Source organism: Corylus avellana, chromosome ca2 (assembly GCF_901000735.1).
Source record: "Corylus avellana chromosome ca2, CavTom2PMs-1.0".
Classification (NCBI taxonomy): domain Eukaryota; kingdom Viridiplantae; phylum Streptophyta; class Magnoliopsida; order Fagales; family Betulaceae; genus Corylus; species Corylus avellana.
Window position 1 is genome coordinate 4,597,929 of NC_081542.1, and position 23,132 is coordinate 4,621,060.

Consider the following 23,132-nt stretch of genomic DNA (forward strand, 5'->3'; position numbering starts at 1 on the left):
TTTAAAAATTTTATGTGATTAGATGAAAAAAAACCCTTAAACCATGAAATGGTTCCTCTAAAATGGAGGGGATCCTATTCTATTAAGGTACTCTCAAATTTTAATTTGTTTCTCATAATTTGATGGTCTATTTAGCGACCGAGTGTCAAACATATTTTGTGTCCATAGTTGGCATTCTAAGGATTATGATCAAATTATTTAAAATAGTAGAAAGTAAGATTTTTCTAGAGCTTTCAAACCCAAAAAAAATGAGAAAGCTTATCCCATCACTACTTTAGGTTATTGGTTATAACTATCAAAACATGTGGGGGATAAGAGTAATTCTAGAAATTTCTCATGTGTCCATTTAAGAATTATGTGGCTATTAAAATCACCATTTGATCAAAATTCAATAATAATAAATCACAAGTCCAATAGTGATTTTAATGGTCACATTATTCTTAGAGGGACTCAAAAATAACACAAAAGGAACTTGTAGCATTACTCGAGAATTAGTGTATAATTTGTAGCATTGGGAAGCAATTCCAACTATTTTAATGTCGTTTCTTAAGAAAGGTTGTTGTATATAAAAGGTGTAAGATTTAAGGAAACAAATAGGATTGGAATTGGCAACTTAATGTTTCAATTCATAGGGTAGCTAAACAGTTGGGATAGAAAACAAAAACTAAAAAAAAAACAGAGTAATAAAGATTACAGATTACAGAGTATTTTGAATTCAAATAATACAGATTATATCCTATTGCAGTTACATCTCCCTCTCTCTTAATAATAAAATAAAATAATGGTATTTAACATTATTATTAAATTATTGTGTAATGTTAAATACCACTATTTTATTTTATTATTATTTTTAAAAAAATTTATATGTCTTTTAAAATTATTATTAAATCATAATTTAATAATAATTTATCTTAAATTTATTAATAATTTTAAAAGCCAAGCGGATTTTAAGACTTACGTGCAATACTGGTCTCGGCTCCAATTGAGCAGCGCCCCTAACCGATAAACGAAAGAAAAAACTAAAAATCCACGCAAGGGCAGACAGTGGTAATTCTCCAAATTCCAGGGCTATTTGAGTTCTTCGACGAGAAAATATCTTCGTCCCATTGGGGAAATAAAAGGTGTTTTTGATCTCCGGGGCCGAAATCTCTCGAAGTTTCCTCCTAAGTATATTCGTTCCACTCACGACCGACGACTGACACCCTCAACTCAACCAAGATATTTTTCTCTCTCTCTCTTAAAAACTCCCATCTGTCTCCTATAATCCTATTCTTTGTTGCCTTCCTCTCTCTATGGTTTGAAGTTTGAACGGGTGGTCTTGTTCTTCTTGTGCGCCAGAGATATTTTGCTTTGGCGGATTCGGGTTTTGTTTGATGGATCGGGAAGGAGGGTCTAAAAGCGGATCTTGGTGCTACTATTCCGTCCTCGGGATTTGCAAGGACGCCTCCTCCTCCGATGTGCGCACTGCCTATCGCAAGCTCGCTATGGTCAGTCCTAAACGCCGCCGTTTCCATTATTCCCCCTGCCTCCTCCTCCGCTTTCCCTGTTATTCTTTAAAAACAGACAAACCGTCTTTTTTTCTTTTTTCTTTTTTTAATTTTTGATTTTTGGTTTTGTTAGAAATGGCATCCGGACAGGTGGGCTCGGAACCCCGGGGTGGCGGGGGAGGCGAAGCTGCGGTTTCAGCAAATCCAGGAGGCTTACTCGGGTAACATTCTAATCTTCTGATTCTACCCCCCAATCTTTTTAACGCAGCCGTCGAGTTCTCCGTTACATTGTGCTGACGTGGTTATTGACTGCCGTTAATTATCCCTCTCTGTGACAGTTCTCTCCGATCAGTCGAAGCGGTTGATGTACGACGCCGGGCTCTACGATCCTCTGGAGGAAGAAGACGAAGTCCGTACTGTTTTTTCTTTGATCCTGCCAAGGCCGATTTACTGCGCACAAGGCTAGGTACCAAACGATGTCGTTTCGTGAAGAGTTTGGTGGTGGTACCGGCGGCGGTAGTGGTAGTGGTCCCAAAGGAACGACATCGTATATTTTGATGCCTTTGGTCTTGAGCGCGGTAAATCGTTGCCTTGGTAATTTTTTCGTCTTATAAATTGATTTTTCCAGGGCACGGTTCACTCAGATTGGGGCCATTGTGTTGGGCTTGGTAAAATATGGTGCCTTGGAAATATCATTGTTTTGATCAGTGCTCAATTATTATTTTCGTATATTTCCCTCTTTGCCCCTGAATTTTTTTAAAATTTTGTGAGCAGGAGTTCTGTGATTTCATGCAAGAGATGCTCTCTCTGATGAACAATGTGAAAGACGAGGTACTTTTTTCAAATATTATCCTGAATCCAATGTATTTATTTCGATTCCACAAGGGTATATGCGTAATCATCGTAATATATTCTTTTTAACAATAAAAATAGGGGGATAGTTTTGAGGACCTACAAAGGATGTTCGCGGAGATGGTCGGAGGATCAGGGATGATGGCGGGCATAGACGTGAACGAGGATCAAACGGCCCCGAAGAAGGCACGTGTCCCGGCTTCGAGAGCTAGCGCGGCAAAGCGCGGGACCTCTCGCCGTTAGTCCGCTGTAACAGATCATGGGGATTCGAATGGGGATCCTAACCTCCCTTCTTACCCTTTGTAACAGATTTAATTTAGAGGTTGGGGAAATCAATTACCCGTTTATTTGGGGGGGGTTTACTTTAGGCGATTTATGGTCTTTTATCATTTATGGGAAGTTGGAAAATTTGTGGGGTGCTTTTCCTAAATAATAGCATACTTTTCCTTTTATTTTAACTTTGTAGATTTGTGATGATCGAATTAAATTACTTTTTGTGATTTAAAAAAAAAAAAAATTACTTTTTGTGTCGAAACCAATTTGACAATGACTCATCATCGACGCCATTTGTTGAATTATGTCGCATGCGCTTTGCATAGTGTAGGCCAAATAGTGGGAGTGGGGGCTAAAGCAGTTTTTTTTTTTTAATAAATCTGTCTCTGTGTGTGTGTTTTTTTTTTCAAAAAAAAAAATTTAATTATTGAAAAAACATGTACAATGAGGAATAATGCAACAAATTGGGATGTGCGGTTAGAGATTTGAAGGGAATTATGTCATTTGATTGCACAACCATTATTTCTCTAAAATGAGGAATAATTATTTCTCTGCACAATTGAATAATTTTAAAAGTAATATCTGAAAAAAGCGAGCCCTACTATTCTGATGGTTCATAAACAAGCCATTTTTTAGCCTCCAGTGGCGGAGCCACATTATGCTTTGGGAGTGCCACGAAGATTTTTTTTTTTTTTTTTTTTTTAAAAAAAAAAAAAATTGCTTTTTTCCAAACTAGTTCCACACTGACACGGCACCCTGAAGAAAAAAAATTATTTTCTCATACTTTTACCCAAGTTACCAGCACCCTAAAAAATAAATATATATTTCTTTTCTTTTACCCAAGTTGCCTCTTCTACACAGTTCACATGTTTAGATAACATTATTATTAGCCTTGCAGTTGCTTTTCTGTCCATTATGGTGCATAATGGTTTCGTTAATAAACTCAATATTAATTTGAATGATTGAATAAACTTTAATATCTGCATGCCAATTTATTTTGTTATTGTTTAATGTTTATAAACTTTGATTGTCTCTTACGGGGTCGTGATTTAACTTGAAAATTTAACTTGTTTAATATTTATGAATTTTTATAGATATTTTTTTGTGATGCATATATTATGTGAATTACCAAATTTTTTGGATGCGGACGCAAAAGAAAACTTTTTAGGATGCATATATTTTATAGGACGCCAAATTTTTTTTTTAGGATGCATATATTTTATACGACGCAAAAAAAAATTTAGCGGCACCCCCAATATGCATGAGATACATCATCATTTCAAGAAAAATGCAACAAATTAAAATAGAACAAAAACACTCAATCTAAATAGAAACCAAACAAATCTGGCAATACCAGCCATTTTCGGCGAGATCGGCTAGACCTACAACCCACGGCGTGGGTCTCGCTGGCTGTGACTCGATTCTTGCCGGGGTCACCATCTCTGACACATTTTTCTGCAAACTCGCCTCAAAATTAGATTTTAATACCTCAAAAATCGTTTCTAATACCTCAAAACTTGTTTCTAATGCCTTAAAACTCATTTCTAATGCCTCAAAACTCGTTTTTTGATTCAAAACTAAAATCTAAAGAGAAAAATTAACCCTTTAGAGATTTTATCACCTTAAAGGATTCGCTAGAGAGGGATGCCGCCTAGAAAAAGGAGACCCGTGAGTCTAGTCGGTGTGACCCAGAGAAGAAGAGAGAAGAAGAGAAAGACAGAAAATCAAGTGTATTAGCATGTAAAGTTTTTTTGTGCATTCTTTTTGCTTTATATGATGTGTCTTCATGTTATTGGGTGCTGCAAAACCGTCTTTTATGCCATGACCACATGAGAGGTTTATTCCTCAAAAAATTATTCCTTATTTTCATTAAGGTCTAGTCAGAAGCTATCCGTCATCCCAATCAAACCTTGAGGGCGGTTGCAAGTTGCAACCATCCCTGAATTATCTATCCTCTATGTGTCCTTTGTTGGTGTTATTTTTGTATTATTTTTATAAATAGAAGTATTTTTAAAATTTTATTTTAGTAAATGATATTTTATAAGTAACGAATGAATATGATAGTCATTCTATTTTTACCTATTTTTATTTTTAGCAAAACCCATTGAGTCATTTTTATTGTCAAGTAACCATCATTTCATTGTATCAAACGTATTCAAGTCTATTTCAACCACTTTAATGTGAATTTGCTTTTATGGATATTTGCTTTTGCTAACGTTGTTGCTTTAAGAAGTGGCAACTGAACAAATAATAATAATAATCAAATTGTCTTTAAGAGGTAGTACAATCGGCTAAGACCATGTCTAATGAAGTGAAGGTCACTAGTTTGAATTATTCTCTTCCTCTTATGCGGACATATCAAAAATAATAATAATAATAATAATAAAACTCTATCTCTATGCGATATTTGCAAATGGGTTTAGCAGCCTCCACAATTATTTTGCACAATTTCAACATGGAAAAACATGCCAAGAAACCAAAATAAATAAATAAATAAATTGATTCTGGCAAGATTTGGGTTTTGGAGTTGCACGTTATTTTGAATGGGACAAATGACAAAAAAACAAAAGATGACATTTCCGTGGCTGCAAACGTTGGTGCACATTAGAATCGATTTTGTCGTCAAACTAGATTATCATGAGGAGGAATACTAAGCTTACAAGTTATAAACAAATTTTCAAAAAAAAATTTAACGACATGATATGGCACAATATGATTAAAAATGAGATAAATTAAATTTTTGTGAAACACAATTATATTGTGCTACATCATATTATAAATATTTTTTTTATAAAATGTATTTATAAGTCTAACACTTTTCTATCGTGAATTTGTTAGGTAAATGTGACATGGCCCCACATATTTTGTTGGGTTTTACAACTTTGTACACCAAACCAAACCATATATGGTCCAGACTCTGAGTCACTGGAGTGCGTCAGCAGAGGCTTCTAGTTCATTCACTTCATTGGCCATTCGGCCTTTCTTTTGTTTAAAGGCTTGGTTGCCCTTTGTGCTTTACGTGTGGGCTTGGGGATTTGCCTGTCAAATCATAAGAACATAATTTAGGATAAGGATCTCTTATGATTAAAAAAAAAAAAAAAAAAAATCATGGTAGATTTTCAAATTATGTAAATCTACAAATTTCTTGCTTCGAGTATGATTATAAATGCTATCTATTAAAAATGTGACATGTTATTAATGAAAATTGAGTATATTTTTATCAGGTTCGTGCATCTTTTATGTAGAAAAAATGAGCAAAAAACTGTTTTTTTGGTTTACTAAGTGTCTCTTCAAAAGTGAAGAAAAAACATATTGAAAATAAAATTCTTTTTGTCTCAGTACCATGCCACCCTTAGGTAGTATTTTTCAAGTCATTTGATGAAAAATGAGTATGATTTCACATAATTTTAAAACCTACAATTTTAAAGAAATTGTAAGAGATTTTGATCATAGAATTTACGAGTATGTTTTGAAATTTTATTTTTGTTTTTCTATTATAGTTTTTTTTTTTTTTTATATGATATAATTTACATGTGATTTAATAAATTACACATGTTAAATATACTGAAAAAAAAAAGTATTTTATTTTAAAAATAATATAAACAAATATTTTTTAGAAGGTTAACAAACCCAACCTACAATTTAATTATTCAAACACAACAAAACAAAACAAAACAAAAAGAATAGAATTGATGGTGTCTGCGAGTTGACAAGCTTTACGAGTTGCACATATATATATATATATATATATATATATATATTTTTGGCTAAATTTAGGAAAGTTGCTTCCTTGCGCTTCTAAAAAAAAAAAATGCCTTTTTTGTTCGTTTGGTTGGCCGTCCAATCTGGATTCGACGTATTGTTAACGTTGTCCTCTTTCACTCTTTGTGGGACCATTTTCCTTGCAAAGGTGTACCTAGTTTAGTAATTTACGCAACAAAGATATTTTAATTTGTGCTTAGTTTTTTCTCTCTCCTAAATTTCGGTGTTTAATACTATCAAAAATTTTGGTTAAGGGAAAAACATTTTCGATTATCTAGAAAAACCATACTCTCTCTATATATATATATATATAAAAGGTAAAGTCCGTTTAACCCTTTTAAATTACCACTCCAATGATAATTTACTCTATAAATTGTCAATTACGACAATTTACCTCAAAAACTATCAAAATAATAACAATGTACCCCAAATGCTAACAAAATGATGAAATTACCCCTATATAATTTGTAATAAGACAAAAATACCCTTAAATTTTTGAAAAAAAATTAAATTTTAATATTTTTATTTTTATTTTAGTAAATGTATTTTCATCATTTTGTTAAAATTGGCGGTACATTATCATTATTTTGATAGTTTATGGGGTAAATTGTCTCAATTTATCATTAGAGTAGAATTGTTTCATTGGTTGTCTATCGCAATATGACATGTTTTAATATAAAATTCAGCAAGTAAAAGCTGTTAAATATGGGATAAAATAAAGATCCTCTCTTATTGGATTTGAAATAGAATTGAGAAGTGTTACACATTCATATTTTGTCCGAGATTAAACCAAAAAAAAAAAAAAAAAAAAGCAAACATTTCTCTACAAAATTTTCACTTGAAGTATTTTCTTTCTATAATTCTATGGGTGGAGCTGAGCATAGTGAGGAAAGAAAGTGGGTCTTTAACTAAAATGTAGGCCTATAAGCTTACCCAATAAGGCCCACTTTCTATACTGCTGATCTGGGTATATTAAGCAAGCCCACCACTTTCCACGACCTTAAACTGTGACTATTAACTATTTGAAACCCCCCCCAAAAAAAGCAAAAAAAATTGTTTCCTTCAAATTAGATTGGATTTATATATATTAAATTGATATTCGTTGGAAATTGGGATAACACAAAGGACCAGCCCATAAAATTCATTTCATTTAGGACACACAAATACCGAATAGGCCGAACAAAGCCCATAGATGGGACCAATGAACCGGTCTCAGGGTGCCAGGAGAAACAAGGGGGATCAACTCCGGGTACAGCCAACACTCGAAGGAAGAATAAATAAGTTGGTCTTTTAATTTTATTTGGGTCTTATTAGTTAATTAAGTTATTTGTATTTAGATTGGTGTTTTATTTATATTTTAAGAGTTATTGTAATGGGCTTGGCTCAAATTCAGTCAAGTTAGGGTTAGAATTTAGTCTCTTAGGTTATTTAAGCACAATATTCCCTTGTAGTAATCAAATTATAATTAATGAAAAATATGTTTTTTTGGAAGCATGATTACTCTTTTTTTGTTATTGGTGAAACTCTACCAAAACCTCATTATTGACCGGTGAGACTCTATCAACGTTATTTTATTTTATTTTCTACTATTTATTTATTTATTATGTTATTATCTTTCCGTCCCGCATCAAGTGGTATTAGAGCCAAATCAATTATCTTCCCTCCGCAACTGATGATCCACTGCTTAGGGTTCTTGAAACAGATACCTACCTTCCATTAAAGATTATATAAGCTACAGTACTATCAAATGCATTAGGTAACACTTTAGCTTATATGTCTATTATTTTAATACAAAAATATTTATCTCATTTCTTTTCTTTCTGCCTTTTATTAGAGACTATGTTTGAATTGTATAACAAAAAAAAAGGTAAGGGTACATAAATAACTTGCATTTTGTCAAAAAAATAAAAACAAAAAATTAATATTATAAAGAAAAAAAAAAACTATTGTATGGTGTATTTAAATATAAAAATACAAATTAATTGCATCACCTGAATTTAGATAAAAATAAGAGGAATGACCGAACACTTCTCAATTAAGAAGGCCTTTCCCGTGGGAGAAGGAGAATTCCCTACCGACAAAGGTAGTATATTTATGGCAAAAATGGATAAAAGTAATATATGGTTCTGAGCTGTGTCATAGCTGGAGATTTGTAAATCACATCTTATTTATGGAAAGTACATTAAGGAAAAGCAATAGGAGTACGGCTTTTCCTCTGTCATTGCCACCAAACATGTCGGTCAATTGCAAGCACGTATGTTTTTAAAACACCCTTTAATCATTTGGTCAGCTAATTACAACTCCAGAAATCTTCGGCTTATAAAATGATATTGCACAATATAACTAAAAATAAAGTAAATTTAAATTTTAAAAAACTTAATTATTTTGTGTCATATTACTTTGTAAACCTAACATTTTTCTTATAAGGTAGATTTAGTAAGTGCATGTTTGGAATATTGATGTTATGGAAACACATAATAAGATAAATATAAAGCGAAATAATATGAAATCGAGAAAATAGAGAAAGATACAAAGATTAAGCTGGACCTCATAGATCGTTTTCTTATCTGAAACATGTTAAAATCGAGAGATAACGATTAGAAGAGAGAAATAAAGTAAAGAAAAAAAAAAAAATTGCAATTTAGGATCTAACCATTGGTGTTAGGCTATTAGCCTGTTAGCATATAGAAACACAGGTAGTTCGGCTATAGCCCACATCCACACACTAAACCCTTAGAACATTCTCAACAGACTATTTTGTTCATTAAGTTTATGGAATATATCAAAAAAATCACAAAAAACATCTCACAGCAAATTCTCTAAAACCTTAAATATTATGATTGCTATCGTGAAACCCAATGTTTTGGGTTCTACTATTGCAATCCTTATGATTATTAAAATTATTCTCTCTCCTCTCTCCTCTCACAATTTTCTCTCATCTCTCCTCTTATATATATATATAATATAATTAAAAAAATAAATATTTTAATGATATAGATAATGTTTAAAAGAAGTTATTGGAGGTGTATTTTGACATAGATAAGCAAAAAGTAGTTGGCATCCTTAAATGTAGGGAAAATGACGAGGAAACTGCTAGGAATGCTATTATAGGTTACATATTTCTTTGATTTTATAATCTGAGTATATAGCTCTATTTATGTAGCTTTACATGTGATTTGAAATATTTCAAATACAAAGATATCCCTTAAATCAGGATTAACAATATTATCTAAATCTCTTGATTTAAGGAATATAAAATCAACATTTATTCTAAAGGATTTATATCCTTAATAGATTTCAAAATATACTGATAGAAAAAATAGCGATTTTAAATGCAATTAAACGTTTAATAAAGTAGTAGTTTCACTGAAAGCGTGATCATGATTTTTTTTGTTTTCAAATCATCATTTTCAAATATATCACTGAAAGCGTGATATATTTTCAAATCATCATTTTACGAAACTTTTTTTGTTTTTTGTAATTTTGTTTAAAATATACTTGGCCCGCATGATCACATTCTAAATTGGGAGCAACCTCCTAGCACAATTATAAAGTATAGTATTTTGAATGAAACAAAGTTAGAACATATGACGACACATATGCACATACTTCACACTTCATCAAAGCCCTGAAGATGCCATCCACTTTTTTGATCGTTAGTTGATCAACATTATCCATTTGGTTTAACACTTTTGATTTATTCGATGCTTAAGCATATGCATTTTTCCAATCCCGGACAACAAAAGCATTATTTTTAAATATGATTTTTCAAAGCAAAAAAAAAAGTGAAATTATTCTTCAGATTTTGAAGAATATTTTAAAGAATCCAATACTAGTTTGGGCTTGCAAAATACTAGGCCTAATTAGAATACAATTGGATTGTGTTTGGTTCAAAATTTTTCAAGATTTGGATTTTTTTTTGTTATTAATATTTTTATATTTTTAAAAACTATAATAGTGTTATAATAATTACAACAATGAATATAATGATTTTTTTTTTTTGTTCATAGGGTCATTGGGAAATATTATGCCTTCAAAGGACTGGGCCTTCATACTTACAGATTGCACAAATGGGCCCTTGCTGTAAATCTTATTTAGATTTTCCAGCCCAGCTGAGAATCGGGCTGTTCATTCTGATCATATACATGTTCTCTACACTGTCCGATCAAATACATGCTGTTTACACCGTCTGATCAATATGTATGATGAAAACTAGGCCGTCTAATCAGAACGATGTCGTTCAGTCCGTTCAATACTTCTTGAGTCCTTGACCATGGCAAAAAGCCCGAATACAGATGACGCTGGTGGAAGAAAAAGTCCACGGTACAAACGACGTCGTGTTCCCCCCCTTGTAAAACCTGCAACCATTTCCTTTTCCACCAAAAGTAACCTTTTTCCTACGACACCTTCAAATTCAAAACCCCCCAGTGGCACACCCGTAAATCTCCGCCGATCCGAGCCCCATTTCCCTCCACCCGTCTCCGCAAAAAGCGTTATATAACCCACTCTCTCTCTTTCATGCTCCAAACTCTCAAGCCAACCGCACCACACCACACCACTCTCTTCAAAACCCCCCATTTCTCCAGGGTTCGATTAATCTCATTCTACTTAATTATTTTCGTGTGAAAGCAAAGCGATGTCGTTGAGGCCGAACGCGAGGACCGAGGTTCGCCGGAACCGGTACAAGGTGGCGGTGGACGCGGAGGAGGGACGGCGGCGGAGGGAGGACACGATGGTGGAGATCCGTAGGAACCGCCGGGAGGAGAGCCTCCTCAAGAAGCGCCGCGAGGGCCTCCAGTCCCAGCCCCTCTCTTCCTCTTTCCACTCCTCCGCTGTCGAGAAGAAGGTACCCACTCATTTCCTATTCAATTTCTTCTTAGCGCTCGATTCGATCGTTGCTTTGGTTGGAGCGTTTATTGGCGTTTTAGCTGGATTTTGTTGTGGTTTGTAAAGGTTTTCGTGGAGTTTACTCTAGTTTAGGGTTCGGTTGGATCGTTTTTTGTTGGCGTTTTAGTTCGATGGCTATGATTTTTATGAATTAGGTTGGGATTTAGGGTTTTGGTTTGATTTAGGGTTTGATCGGATCGCTTATTCGTGTTTTAGTTGGATTATGTGTTGTTGATTGGTGAGTGTTTGTGAGCTTGACGGTTACTTGCAATTTTGAATTTAGTGCAGTAGAGTGAGAATGGGGGCGAACAGTGTTGATTTTTATTGGAAGTTAGGGATTGATCGTGTTGAGAGTTGTATTTTGCGTAGTTGATTGGAAGCGTTTGTGGCTTGGTTGATTTTGTCAATTCTACAGAAATTAGTGCTTGATTGAATTGACGATCAGTGTTTTAGCTGGATTTTGTTTAAATGATCGTAAGGTTTTGCGAGCTTGGTGTTTAGGTAGCCTCTTCTATTAAGTCTTATGCAGCTGAAATGAGAGTGAATTTGTTGATTTGTTTTGGAATTAGGATTTGATTGAATTGATTATTGGTGCTTTGGTTTCGTTTTTTTTAATGTTATTGTAGGGTTGGCAACTTCAGTGATCACTTGGCCTTTTGAATTTAGTCCTGTGTGGCTCAAATGAATGGATAGTAGTTGGATTTTTTGGAATTATGTGTTTGCTTGAATAGACTATTGTTTGTTTTTGACTGTTGCGATGGGTTTTTGCTGAATTTAATTTTAGTGATTGCAAGGGTTTGTGAGCTCAGAGCTGCTACTTTAGCGCCCCCTCTCCCCCCCCCAAAACCTTGGAGTTTATTTAACTGATTGCTGTTTGGGCATTTGTGATGTGTTGGGTTTATTGAATTTGGTTTCACGAGGTTTGTGATTTCAATAACATTTTGAATTCAGTCTTCTATAGTTGAATTGGGATAAGAAGAACAAGGATGTCCAAGACCCACCGGGTGCATATGTAATTTACCACTTAAAAAAGTACTAATTCTGCTTCTTCGGTGGAAGCTTTTTTTGTGGGGTGGGGGGTCAGTATTCTCAAGACAAGTTGGTGTACTGATATTGAGTGTGTTATGGATTGTTCTTATTATGCTTGTCCTTTAAAAAGAGTGCCAAAACAACTTCTTTGACTGAAGATTTGTAAACCAGGAGATTTGTGATTCAAGTTGCTAAAATAATTTAGAATTGTTCCAGTGATAGTGGTATTATGGGTCATTATCATTCTAATTATGGTTGAATCATTTGACTGCAGTTAGAGCACCTGCCATCCATGGTTGCAGGAGTTTGGAGTGATGATAGTAATTTGCAGCTTGAGGCAACTACTCAGTTCAGGAAGTTGCTTTCAATTGGTTAGTAGTTGGTCTCTCTAATACATCTATCTCACATGTATGTGATTCAATTAATTACATATTCTTTTTTTCACCAGAGCGCAGCCCTCCGATTGAGGAAGTGATACAGTCAGGTGTTGTTCCTCGCTTTGTTGAGTTTCTCGTGAGGGAGGACTTCCCACAGCTTCAGGTTTATTCTTGCTATCTATTATCTATTATTCTTTTAGATATGTCCATGACTTTAACAGTATTATTGCTTGAAACTTCCTGTAGTTTGAGGCTGCTTGGGCTCTGACTAACATTGCTTCTGGGACATCTGAGAACACTAAGGTGGTAATCGATCATGGGGCTGTCCCAATATTTGTCAAGCTTCTTGGTTCTCCTAGTGATGATGTCCGCGAGCAGGTATTTAAGTGATCTAAGGGAATCGACTAGATCTTTAGTACTTTCTACAGTATCTTCTCTAATTAATCAACTTTAAGTTTTTTAGTGAAATGCAGCATGTATTTACCCCCTTCCCGTCTTCTCTTGGATGTACAGGCTGTGTGGGCATTGGGAAATGTGGCTGGTGATTCTCCTAGATGCCGTGATCTTGTCCTTGGACATGGGGCTTTGCTTCCTTTGCTGGCACAGTTAAATGAGCATGCCAAGCTCTCTATGCTTAGAAATGCTACGTGGACATTGTCAAATTTTTGCCGAGGAAAGCCACAGCCTCCTTTTGATCAGGTTGGATATCTTGAGTACTCCATGCAACTTCAATATGAAGTTAGATTGGAGTTTGAATAATTTTCTTTTTGTTTGGCTATTCTAGCGGTTGTGGATGATGATATGGTGGCATATAATTTGTCTAAAATAATACTTGTTCTGTCTGAGCGTAAATTCCTGGTTTTAAATGGTTCTGTTGTTAATGAAAATGTTAAATATAATGACCTTTCTTGTCTTCTACTTTGTATTAGAGGTGACATGACTTTTAGTAAAAATCTTTTTTTTTTTTTTTTAATAAAAAAAGGTGAGGTTAATATAAGAAGATGTAGAAGAACTTTTACTTTTAGAGTGGAATTTATTTGGGTCATCCCAAAGTAAGCTAAAACATTTTCAATTAGAATGGAGGGAGTATGTGAAAGTCAATAAAGGGGTGTTAAGGCTGTCCCAATGTATCTTTGAGGGATGGATGTTTATCAACCATTGCGATGTTGATAGATATTATATTGGCCTCTAGGTTAATTGTTTCTTTTTACTGTTTATTACACAGGTTAAGCCAGCACTTCCAGCTCTTGCTCGCCTTATTCATTCAAACGATGAAGAAGTCTTGACTGATGCTTGTTGGGCACTCTCATATCTTTCTGATGGTACAAATGACAAAATCCAAGCTGTTATTGAAGCAGGTGTATGTTCTCGGCTGGTTGAGCTTTTACTGTGAGTGCTTAGATCTTCAACCTCGATGAGCCATACTTTTTTTTTTTTTTTTTTTTTTTGTGGGGGGTTACCTGTATTTTGCATTCAAATTCTAAGTTTTCATTGTATTTTTCAGTCACCCATCTCCTTCAGTGCTCATTCCTGCTCTTCGTACAGTTGGAAATATTGTTACCGGAGATGATATGCAGACTCAGGTATTGGAACCTGTTGCCCCTTGAAATGTTTGGAATTTACTTATCTCTTTCTAAAAAATTCTGGGCAGAATAAAAATAGATATAGTTGACTTTTTAGTTCTAAATTGATATTTTGTGATCTGTGCATGGTACTGATAGCATGTCACCTTAGTTGTGCCAATGTATATCCATTTGTTTCGTATACATTTTATAGTCCTCTTTGGTTTTGGTACACAATCTTGAAATATTTGTCTTGCGTGATTTTCTTGAGTTCTAACAAGAAAAGAACTAACAAATGGAAACTAGAGAACTCAAGAATTGAAAGAGGAAGCTTTCAGATTGTATTACTTGCTTTTGTAACTACATTACAGAGGAGTATATATAGTACATCAACTAATCTAACTAACTTACTGTAAGTTTAACTAATAGCTAACTAAATGCAACTAAGTTAACTATATTAGTTTGTTAGTTAGAATCTATACAAACAGCAACTCAAAATGCTTTGAGTTCCTGATAAGTTCTACGGCATCTAGTAAATTGAAGCTCAGAGATGGAGAGACGTTTTTATAACTACATGGAGAATTTGTCTGTTGATAACTGAACTTAGTTGCTCATTCTTTACAAGGTCTTTTACTATATTAGATCAGACAATAGTTTGGTCTTATTCAGACTTGCTCAGTGTAGCAATGAAACATGTATAAAGAAAAAAACCTGAATTGATTTTACCTGTTTCAGTTTTCAAAGTAAATTTTCATTTCATTCCACAACCAAAAAGGGAAAAAAAGAACAAACAAGTTATTCTTTTCTTAAGATATAATTGAAAAGAACTTGCGCTTTGCTGGACATAATTAACATGGTAGCTTTCCTTTTTCCTTTCCCCTTGCTTTGTGTGTCTTGAGTGAAGTCACCCTTCTGTCTTTCAAGGCTTCTAACCTTCCAGAAACAAAGTGGAGTTTCTTTCTGGCTTTCTGCAATATTGCTCTTACCAACTAAATTGTCATAACAGATTGGATAAAAAAATTAAAAAAAAGAAAAGACGTAACAGCTAAAGAAAACGGCCTTATTAGAAATTTGGATTGATTAGCTTTCAGTTGGTTAGGAAGCCTCATCTTACAATAATTTAGGATTGAATTTGTTATTACTTTTATTAACTTATTGAATCAGATGAAGCTAGTTCATGATTGTCATCCAGTAGTTCTTCCTGTTTTTGCTTTTTTCCTGGAAGCGTTGTAATTGTTGCATTGCAAACATATAGAGGATCTGTTTAGTTGTAGTTGGACGTAGAACAACTAAATTGGAAAGCATTTACCTTGTACCATTAACATATGCGTTACACTTGATTAATATCCTGTAAATACCCCACCCCTTCTCCTCTCAGGAGATGTTCTCTTTTCAATTAGTCACTTGTTTGTTCCATTTAACATCAATTCTCCAATATGGAAATCCTGTCGTTCAAGTTGAAATATTTATTTGTCTCACTTGCAACTAATGAGTGATGTTACTGCTTAGGTTATTATCAACCATAATGCTCTTCCTTGCCTGTTGAACCTGTTGAACAACAATTATAAAAAAAGCATCAAGAAGGAAGCTTGCTGGACTATTTCCAATATCACTGCTGGTAACAAGGAGCAGATTCAGGTAACTTATAGATCAAGTTTTTCAAACATGAATTTTATCTGTCTTCTCTTTAACTGTAGTTTTGCTTGTCTAGGTTTCATTGAATTAGGAATTATATACACAATTTCCATCAAGTATGTCCTCAGAATGATGTATTATAACATATTACAGGCTGTTATTGAGGCTAATATTATTGCCCCCCTTGTTCATCTGCTCCAAAATGCTGAGTTTGATATCAAGAAAGAGGCTGCATGGGCAATCTCAAATGCCACATCGGGTGGTTCTCATGAACAAATCAAGTATGAAATAAATCTTGTTTCCTTGTCTTATTTTGTCTTTGAAAGTTTTCTTAGCCTGCAGATTTTATATATCTTTGCTGGTTACAGGTATTTAGTAGATCAGGGGTGCATCAAGCCCCTGTGTGATCTTCTCATCTGCCCTGATCCCAGGATTGTCACGGTTTGTTTAGAAGGGCTTGAAAACATATTGAAGGTAGGGGAAGCTGAGAAGAATTTGGGAGCTACTGGAGATGTAAATCTTTATGCTCAAATGATAGATGATGCTGAGGGGCTAGAGAAAATTGAGAATCTCCAGAGTCATGACAACACGGAGATTTATGAGAAAGCTGTGAAGATTCTTGAGACATATTGGCTGGAGGAAGATGATGATACAATGCCACCAGGTGATGCTCCCCAGTCTGCATTCAACTTTGGGGGGAGTGAGATTCCTTCTGTTCCTTCTGGTGGATTTAACTTCAACTGAAGGTACCTTCATACTGATTTACGCTTGGTCCTGTGTAGTGCTTTTATTCGATTAGTTTTTGCTCGGGGTAGTCTCTGATTAATTCATAGATATGTAACCCAAACCTTGTGCATGGCTACTACTCTATGTCTGCCATTGATTTTCTTAACATAATTTCATTTTAAATTATAGCAGGAATTGGTGGTGGGAGAATAGTTGGGGTCAGGTCAGGTGTCTTGTCGTTTTTGGGTCCTCTTTGGTCCGTTATCGGGCGCGATTTTATGGGGGTGCTGGACTGGCTGAGTGTTGGCAACGGCTGGATTTAAGAGAAGGATACTGGGATTGATTATATGACGAACTAGAATCTATTGCTGCAACAAGGAATGAGGAGGCACAGTTCTCTGTTTGGGGAATGGTTATCCCCCGGTGACTGGGCTCTCCTATAAAAGGTTGATGTTGAGTCGCATAATTTGTTTCTATTGTCGTAATTGGCATAGAAGTGGAGTCTGTCTGTTGCCAGGTGATTTTTGCACTCCCAAACTCTCTCAATAGACACTTGTAGCTATGAGGGATACTGGAATTTTCTGTTCCTTACCATTGTAATGTTGTGATTTTTTTCGTTCCTTGAGTCAAAATTGTATTGCGTAGGGTATACCATTTTGCTGGTTTGATATGAAAAGTTGTCTAAATGGCATTGAAGGAAAAAGAGTTTCTAGTATTATTGATAATATATAACAGGCTCCAAGACGCCGTTTTCTTTTTTCCTCGGCATGCAACTTGCATGTGAGCAAGTAATTATACGATATTGACATTTTGGTCTTCTGTGATTCTGACCATTTTGTTTTGAATGTTCATTTAAGTAGTCGAGACAGGATGGCCTGAGAGAGAATGTTCAAATACCCAATTAGTTCTTAGTGATATTTCTTGTTTCCCATGAGGTTTGAGGTTCAACAATGAATGATAATATTATTAGTTGATCAGGTGATACTTTTGTGCTAAATTAAATAATAGATTTTTTTTTTTATCCGCCAAAATTTCTTCTCTTTTCCAACTCAATTGGCCATTTTGCAAAGTAATTTTGTTGCTATAAAATCCTGCCGTTTATGGAACCAGCTGGGTAATCATTGCCTAAACTTTTGCTTACTGGCAGACTGGCCAACCTATCGTTGTTCCTCTTTTGCTGTTGTTGTTTTTCCTCTCTTTGGACTTTATGATCACTCAAAAACAGGCTCGTTTTCAGAGTCATCCATTGATTCTAATCTTGTGCAATCCAGTTTTCCAAAAGCTCTAGAATGGGAAAATGGGATCAAGGGATCCACATCCAGTAAATTTAGGTAAGCTTGAGGGGAGGGGAGGTGCGTTTATGATCATGTGCTGCTTTTAGGCTTTGAAATTAAAGATTTTTTTTTTTTTTTTTTTTGAAGCCAAACATTGCCTTGGAATATTTAATGAACAAAAAACATCATATTCGAGTGACCATGTAAAATATATATATTAATAGACTGGCTACACATCCTTGGTAGATGAGAAGCATACATACAACTAAACAATTTTTGGCATGATTTCATGTTTCCAATGAAAGCTACAGCTTTTCTCCCTCAACCTGTCAACCACACACACCACCTAAAGTGTCTACATCTAGGGAGAGATATAGAAAGAGAGAGAGATATTTGAAGGCTCTTCTTTTGATGGATTAATGGTGTCAAGTATGGGGAAGTGATTTAGTTGGTTTTGCATAATTCGAGAAAGAGCTTCGCAGGCAGACCAAAATCTCTTTTTCAGCCACTTTGTGGTGTTGGTGTTATTAAAATAACTTATTGAAGGAAGGGTTAGGTTTGATGTGGTCCTCTTTGTTGACGGTTGGTGGCATTTTGTCTTGTGCCCGGTACAAAATGAAAGAAAGAATGGTGTTTCGGTGCTTTTTTTTTTTGTAATTCTGTCATCTTCTACAAGCATTTGCTGCTCACTTTTTGTCCCTTTCTTGTTCAGTTTTTTTGGACCACCATGCTGCTCCTCGCTTTCCTTGCCTTAATTTAACGGATTTGGATGAGATACTGTAAAAAAAAAAAATACTGAACTTTTTAAACCATCGTCTAGATTTACCATTAGTTTTTTTTTATTATTATTTTTTTTATTTTTTAAATGTGACCCCCCAGAAAATTTTTATTTTTATTTTTTAAAAAAACATTTAGGCTAAAAAAAAACACTTCTCAAAAATATTTTTATCAATATATTTTTTCCAACCAGTAAAAGAAAAAACACTCTTGAAGTTCTTGGATTTGTATAAACTGGAGTCAAAACTTTCTAAATAACTTGATTACGTCAACCTATATAAGCATGATTAATAATAGAGAGGGTCTTCTGTGTGGTCGTTGCACAAAGCAAAGTTTTTGTGTAACTCACTTGGAGTTTAACACATCAGCATATATTAGGCGAGTGAGTGAAGTGACCAGTCAAGAAAACGGACAAAATATTCACCTTACACAAGTTTGTCGCAAACACTTACAATTGTCACATCTATATTTTATTCTCAAAATTGATGGTAAAAGAATTATTGAAGAGAAATGCTGCAAGTTTACGCTTTCATACTTATTTTTTGACGCAATACTGAAAATTTAATAAAAGAAAAAAAAAAAACACTTGCATTTAAAAATGACACAATCCAACTTATATGGCTCGTGTCGTGTTTCTCCTTAATTCCCTCTGCAAAGTTCATCTTCTTCATAGTCATACATACGTACTACACTTTTCTCTTTCTTTCTGAGTTTTTTTTTTTTTTTTTTTTTTTTGTCATTCCTCCAGATAAAGAAAACGGTTTTCTCTTTTGATTAAAAGGTAACAACAAAGCATTCTGGATAAAATATCATTTCCTTATCAAATCAAAATCAGAAAAAAGTAAAAAACCAAAAAAAAAGAAAAAAAGAAAAGTACAAACATACGTTCATTACATATAAAATAATAATTTTTTACTCTAAGAAACACATATTGTACTGCGTGCAGACCGCAGTATCCCATTTACATTTACATTTATGTATACAGAGGAAGAGCGAGTCTTGAAAAAACTCCCACTCCTGCATGCTGACACGTGGCCCCTCACCGCCACTAAAATTTGGCGGTTGTGCTGCCACCAAATGTTTGGCAAACCCAAGGGCATTTCCGTCATTCCATAGCAGAAAAACCCTAGAGGTTAGGGTTTTGTGCATATCCACTGGTCACTCTGTCGGTTCCTCTCTCTCTCTCTCTCTCTCTGTTTTGCATGTTGGTTTCTATTTAGTGTAGCTCTCTCTCTCTACCTGTGTATTTTGCGCAAATTCTGTTTTGGGTCCTTGAGCTTTGGCTCCTTCGTTTCTGTTATCCACTTTACTCGGTTTGTCTCTCCCTGTGTGAGTGTGCAAGAATTTGGAAAAGTGGGTTTTCTGGGCATGATGGATCTCGTGGAAAAGGTGAGGTTTTTTAGAGTAATTACTAATTATACCCTGCAATGTTTTCCTTGGAGGAAAAAGAAAGGAGCTTCAATGTTTCATTTCTCGGCTTATTTTTGTGATTCTTTTGCTTATTTCTTTAGTATAAGTTTGTGACACCCATCATTTGTCATGATTCAGGAATCATTGTGTGTGGGTATGATGAGTGAGAACAAGAAGTGCTGCTCTGATTGCAAGACCACAAAGACCCCCTTGTGGAGAGGTGGGCCAGCTGGGCCAAAGGTGATTTTCCCCTCCACCACTCTTGATTTTCATGTCTTTTCATTTTTTTTTCAAATGATTGATATCTTCGTGTGGGTCTCTGATTTGAGTAGTTGGGTTTCTGATTCTTTTCTTTCTGTGAGTATCATTCATTTCCCCATTTGGAGTTTTGATTTTTGAGTAATGGGTCTCTTTAAGTTTTTTTTTTTGTCAACTTTTTTTTAATCAATCGTATTTGCTTTTTCGATCGGCTCTTTGATTGTTCTGCATATATGATTTTCTAGTAGTGGGTCTCTCTCTTTCTGTCGGTATCTTTTAGCCCTGAGTTTTTCAAGGAAACAATCCCTATCCAGTTCCAGTTGGTTATTCGTTTTTTTTTTGTACTTTTTTCTTCCAAAAGTAAATCACTTCCAGAGGCTTTTACTCTGTTCATATATTTGATTAATAGTTCTTTCTTCTTTCTTCTTCTTTCTTTCTTCTGTTTATCATGGATTCATGATGTTAATGTTTGGGCCGCCATTTTCTTAGTCACCGTTTATAATTATCTTTGCTTTACAATCCATTCCCCACCGCCACATTCGTGTTTTTTTTTTTTTTTTTGTCCTGATGATCTAGATTTGTGATCGATTTTTCGCCATTTGGGTCTTGTACTCTGGTTTCTTGGCATCATTTTTGGGTTTTCTTTTGTTTAACGTTATATTCAATCATCACTAGTTTGTATAATTTGTTTTCCGACCCTTGCTCTGCTGCGGTGATCTTGATTTTTGGATCTGTTTTTCAAAAAAAAAAATTTGGTGCAGTTTGTTTTTCGGTTACTACTACCCATCAAATTAATGGGTTTTATTTTTATTTTTTATTTTTTCAGTCGCTGTGTAACGCTTGTGGGATCAGATATAGGAAGAAGAGGGTATCAATGGTGGGTTTTAGCCACGTGTCATGTAGGAAAAGGGACAGATCACATGGTAATGCTTCCACTGCTGCAACCACATCATCTACTCCTAAACCTGATGGTGACGGTGATGGCGACAGAGATCTCAGCGAGTGTTTGAAAACGAAATTAATGGCATTGGGGAAGGATTTGTTGTTGCAGAGGTCGCCGTCAGTGATGGTGACGAAGAAGCAGAGGTGCCAGAGGAGGAGGAAGCTGAAGGAGGAGGAACAAGCAGCTGTTTGTCTGATGGCATTGTCCTGCGACTCTGTTTTTGCCTAAAAGGAAGAAAAAGAACAAAACCTGATAAAGATAAACAAGACCCTAACCAACCAACAAATATTAATACCTTTTGTTGTCTTTTGGCTTACCCCTTTTTTTTTTTTTTAATATTTTTAATTTAAAGAAATGAAGCAAAATACCCTTGTTCATGTTATGTGGGTATTTCCATTTCAAATACAGAAAAGGGAAAATGAGGGTGCTGGTTGGAGAAATGATGTCCTCCCTGCCTTTTGGTAATATATATTTGGATTATATTGTAAATAAACTCTGAAGTAATGGTAATATATGATCTTTCTTTCTTTCTGGAATGTGTGATTTTGCTGATTCTTGATGTGATGTGTTTGTGGTTGTGGACATTGGCAGGTATGACTTCATTGTTGGAAATTGTCGGAGATTTGTACAATTGCAAGTAATAGTTGTTGATGTACAAAAATAAATTAGACACTGAAAACCAAATTTGCCCTTGTCACCTCAGAACTTTTTATGATTGGACAAAATTTTTTATTCAAACTAGGTTGGGGGTTTCTTAAACTGAGTCTATAATATATTAAAACCGTTTTATATCCTTTGAATGGTTAAAAAATACGTGTATTTTTCAAGAATAATATTATATAGTCTTTAAGGGATAGTTTAATTGGCTGTGAATCATGTCTCATGAAGCAAAGGTCATTAATTTAAATTCTCCTTCTTCTTTTCTTTGTGTAGACATGTCAAAAAAACAAAACAAAAAAAGATTAATATTATATATTAAATTCTTATTTTACTCATATTTTATTGAGTTGATATGCATTTTTTTTCATCCTAGTGAAATAGAGTGAGATGGAGCGTAGAATATATCATTTTTTTTTTCTTTTAAAATATTAATTAAAAAAAAAAAACGTATTTCTTGCACAAATTTTCAAGTTGAATTGTAAAAAATTCTTATAACCTTGTTTGAAATAAATTTTTATCCATATTAATTAATGCTACGATGTAGGCTATTGAAGAGCCTGTTAGGCCGAGTGCCGCAGGGCTGGAGGTGAAGGGCTTACTTGGGCCCATTTTTTATTGTTTAAAGCCTGTAGCAGCTAATAAAAATTGTATAATTATCTTGTTTGGATTGGGCTCATTATTTCCTCCTTCCTTCCTGCACTTGGCTATAGTGTTTTTTTGCTTCGGAAGTGTTATTTTAAAGAGATGTAGCCTACTGCAGCTTCCTAGGCTGCAATCCTCTCACAAGCTTCTGGGGCCTACTTCAGGCTGGCTAGCTTAAACGACATGCTGTCTACTGACCATATGGCCTCTGATGCTTGGGCTACCCCCCAAGTTTCAGCCCACTTTGCCCCTAATAGATTTCTCAATCACTGGACGCAACAGCTGAAGCCCTAGGAAGGCTCAATAGCTACTTGGGCTCCCCAAGAACTGGGACTATTTATACATTGTTTTAACAAATAATAGAAGGGAACTGGGGCTTCGGAATGGTTGAGGGATATTTCCATTTTTTTTTTTTTTTTTTTTGGGTCACTGCATTTGCTGTCTATTTCTTGGCTTTTGTTCAAGATATAGAGGACGGGGTCATTTTTTTGACAAATGTTTTATTATTTGATTGTATTTTTTGCATTGTATATCTGTTTTCTAGTTTGTTGTTGGAGAGTCCACCAATTTTTCAGTAT

The 23,132-nt window shown here is 34.7% G+C and overlaps 3 protein-coding genes across 4 annotated transcripts; all 3 read left to right on the forward strand.

Moving 5' to 3' along the window:
* Positions 1-1,131: 1,131 nt before the first annotated feature.
* Positions 1,132-2,791, forward strand: LOC132171224 (uncharacterized). Its single transcript, XM_059582488.1, has 5 exons — positions 1,132-1,487; positions 1,621-1,708; positions 1,826-1,896; positions 2,262-2,318; positions 2,421-2,791. The coding sequence occupies exons 1-5, from the start codon at positions 1,374-1,376 to the stop codon at positions 2,580-2,582; spliced, it is 492 nt and encodes a 163-aa protein (XP_059438471.1). The 5' UTR covers positions 1,132-1,373; the 3' UTR covers positions 2,583-2,791.
* Positions 2,792-10,884: 8,093 nt separating this feature from the next.
* Positions 10,885-17,347, forward strand: LOC132170329 (importin subunit alpha-1-like). 2 transcript variants are annotated; one of them, XM_059581269.1, is made up of 11 exons: positions 10,885-11,220; positions 12,565-12,661; positions 12,739-12,830; positions 12,914-13,045; positions 13,181-13,366; positions 13,893-14,056; positions 14,172-14,250; positions 15,739-15,867; positions 16,018-16,145; positions 16,233-16,610; positions 16,780-17,347. In XM_059581269.1, exons 1-10 carry the CDS (start codon positions 11,011-11,013, stop codon positions 16,606-16,608), a joined length of 1,593 nt encoding a protein of 530 aa, XP_059437252.1. In that variant the 5' UTR covers positions 10,885-11,010; the 3' UTR covers positions 16,609-16,610; positions 16,780-17,347. The 2 variants fall into 2 exon arrangements, with proteins under 2 accessions (XP_059437252.1, XP_059437251.1); XM_059581268.1 differs by having other exon boundaries at positions 10,886-11,220; positions 16,783-17,347.
* Positions 17,348-17,887: 540 nt separating this feature from the next.
* LOC132168573 (GATA transcription factor 15-like) lies at positions 17,888-21,750 on the forward strand. The gene is made up of 4 exons (XM_059579571.1): positions 17,888-17,911; positions 19,779-20,030; positions 20,190-20,291; positions 21,136-21,750. The coding sequence occupies exons 1-4, from the start codon at positions 17,888-17,890 to the stop codon at positions 21,478-21,480; spliced, it is 723 nt and encodes a 240-aa protein (XP_059435554.1). The 3' UTR covers positions 21,481-21,750.
* The last annotated feature ends 1,382 nt before the right edge of the window (positions 21,751-23,132 follow it).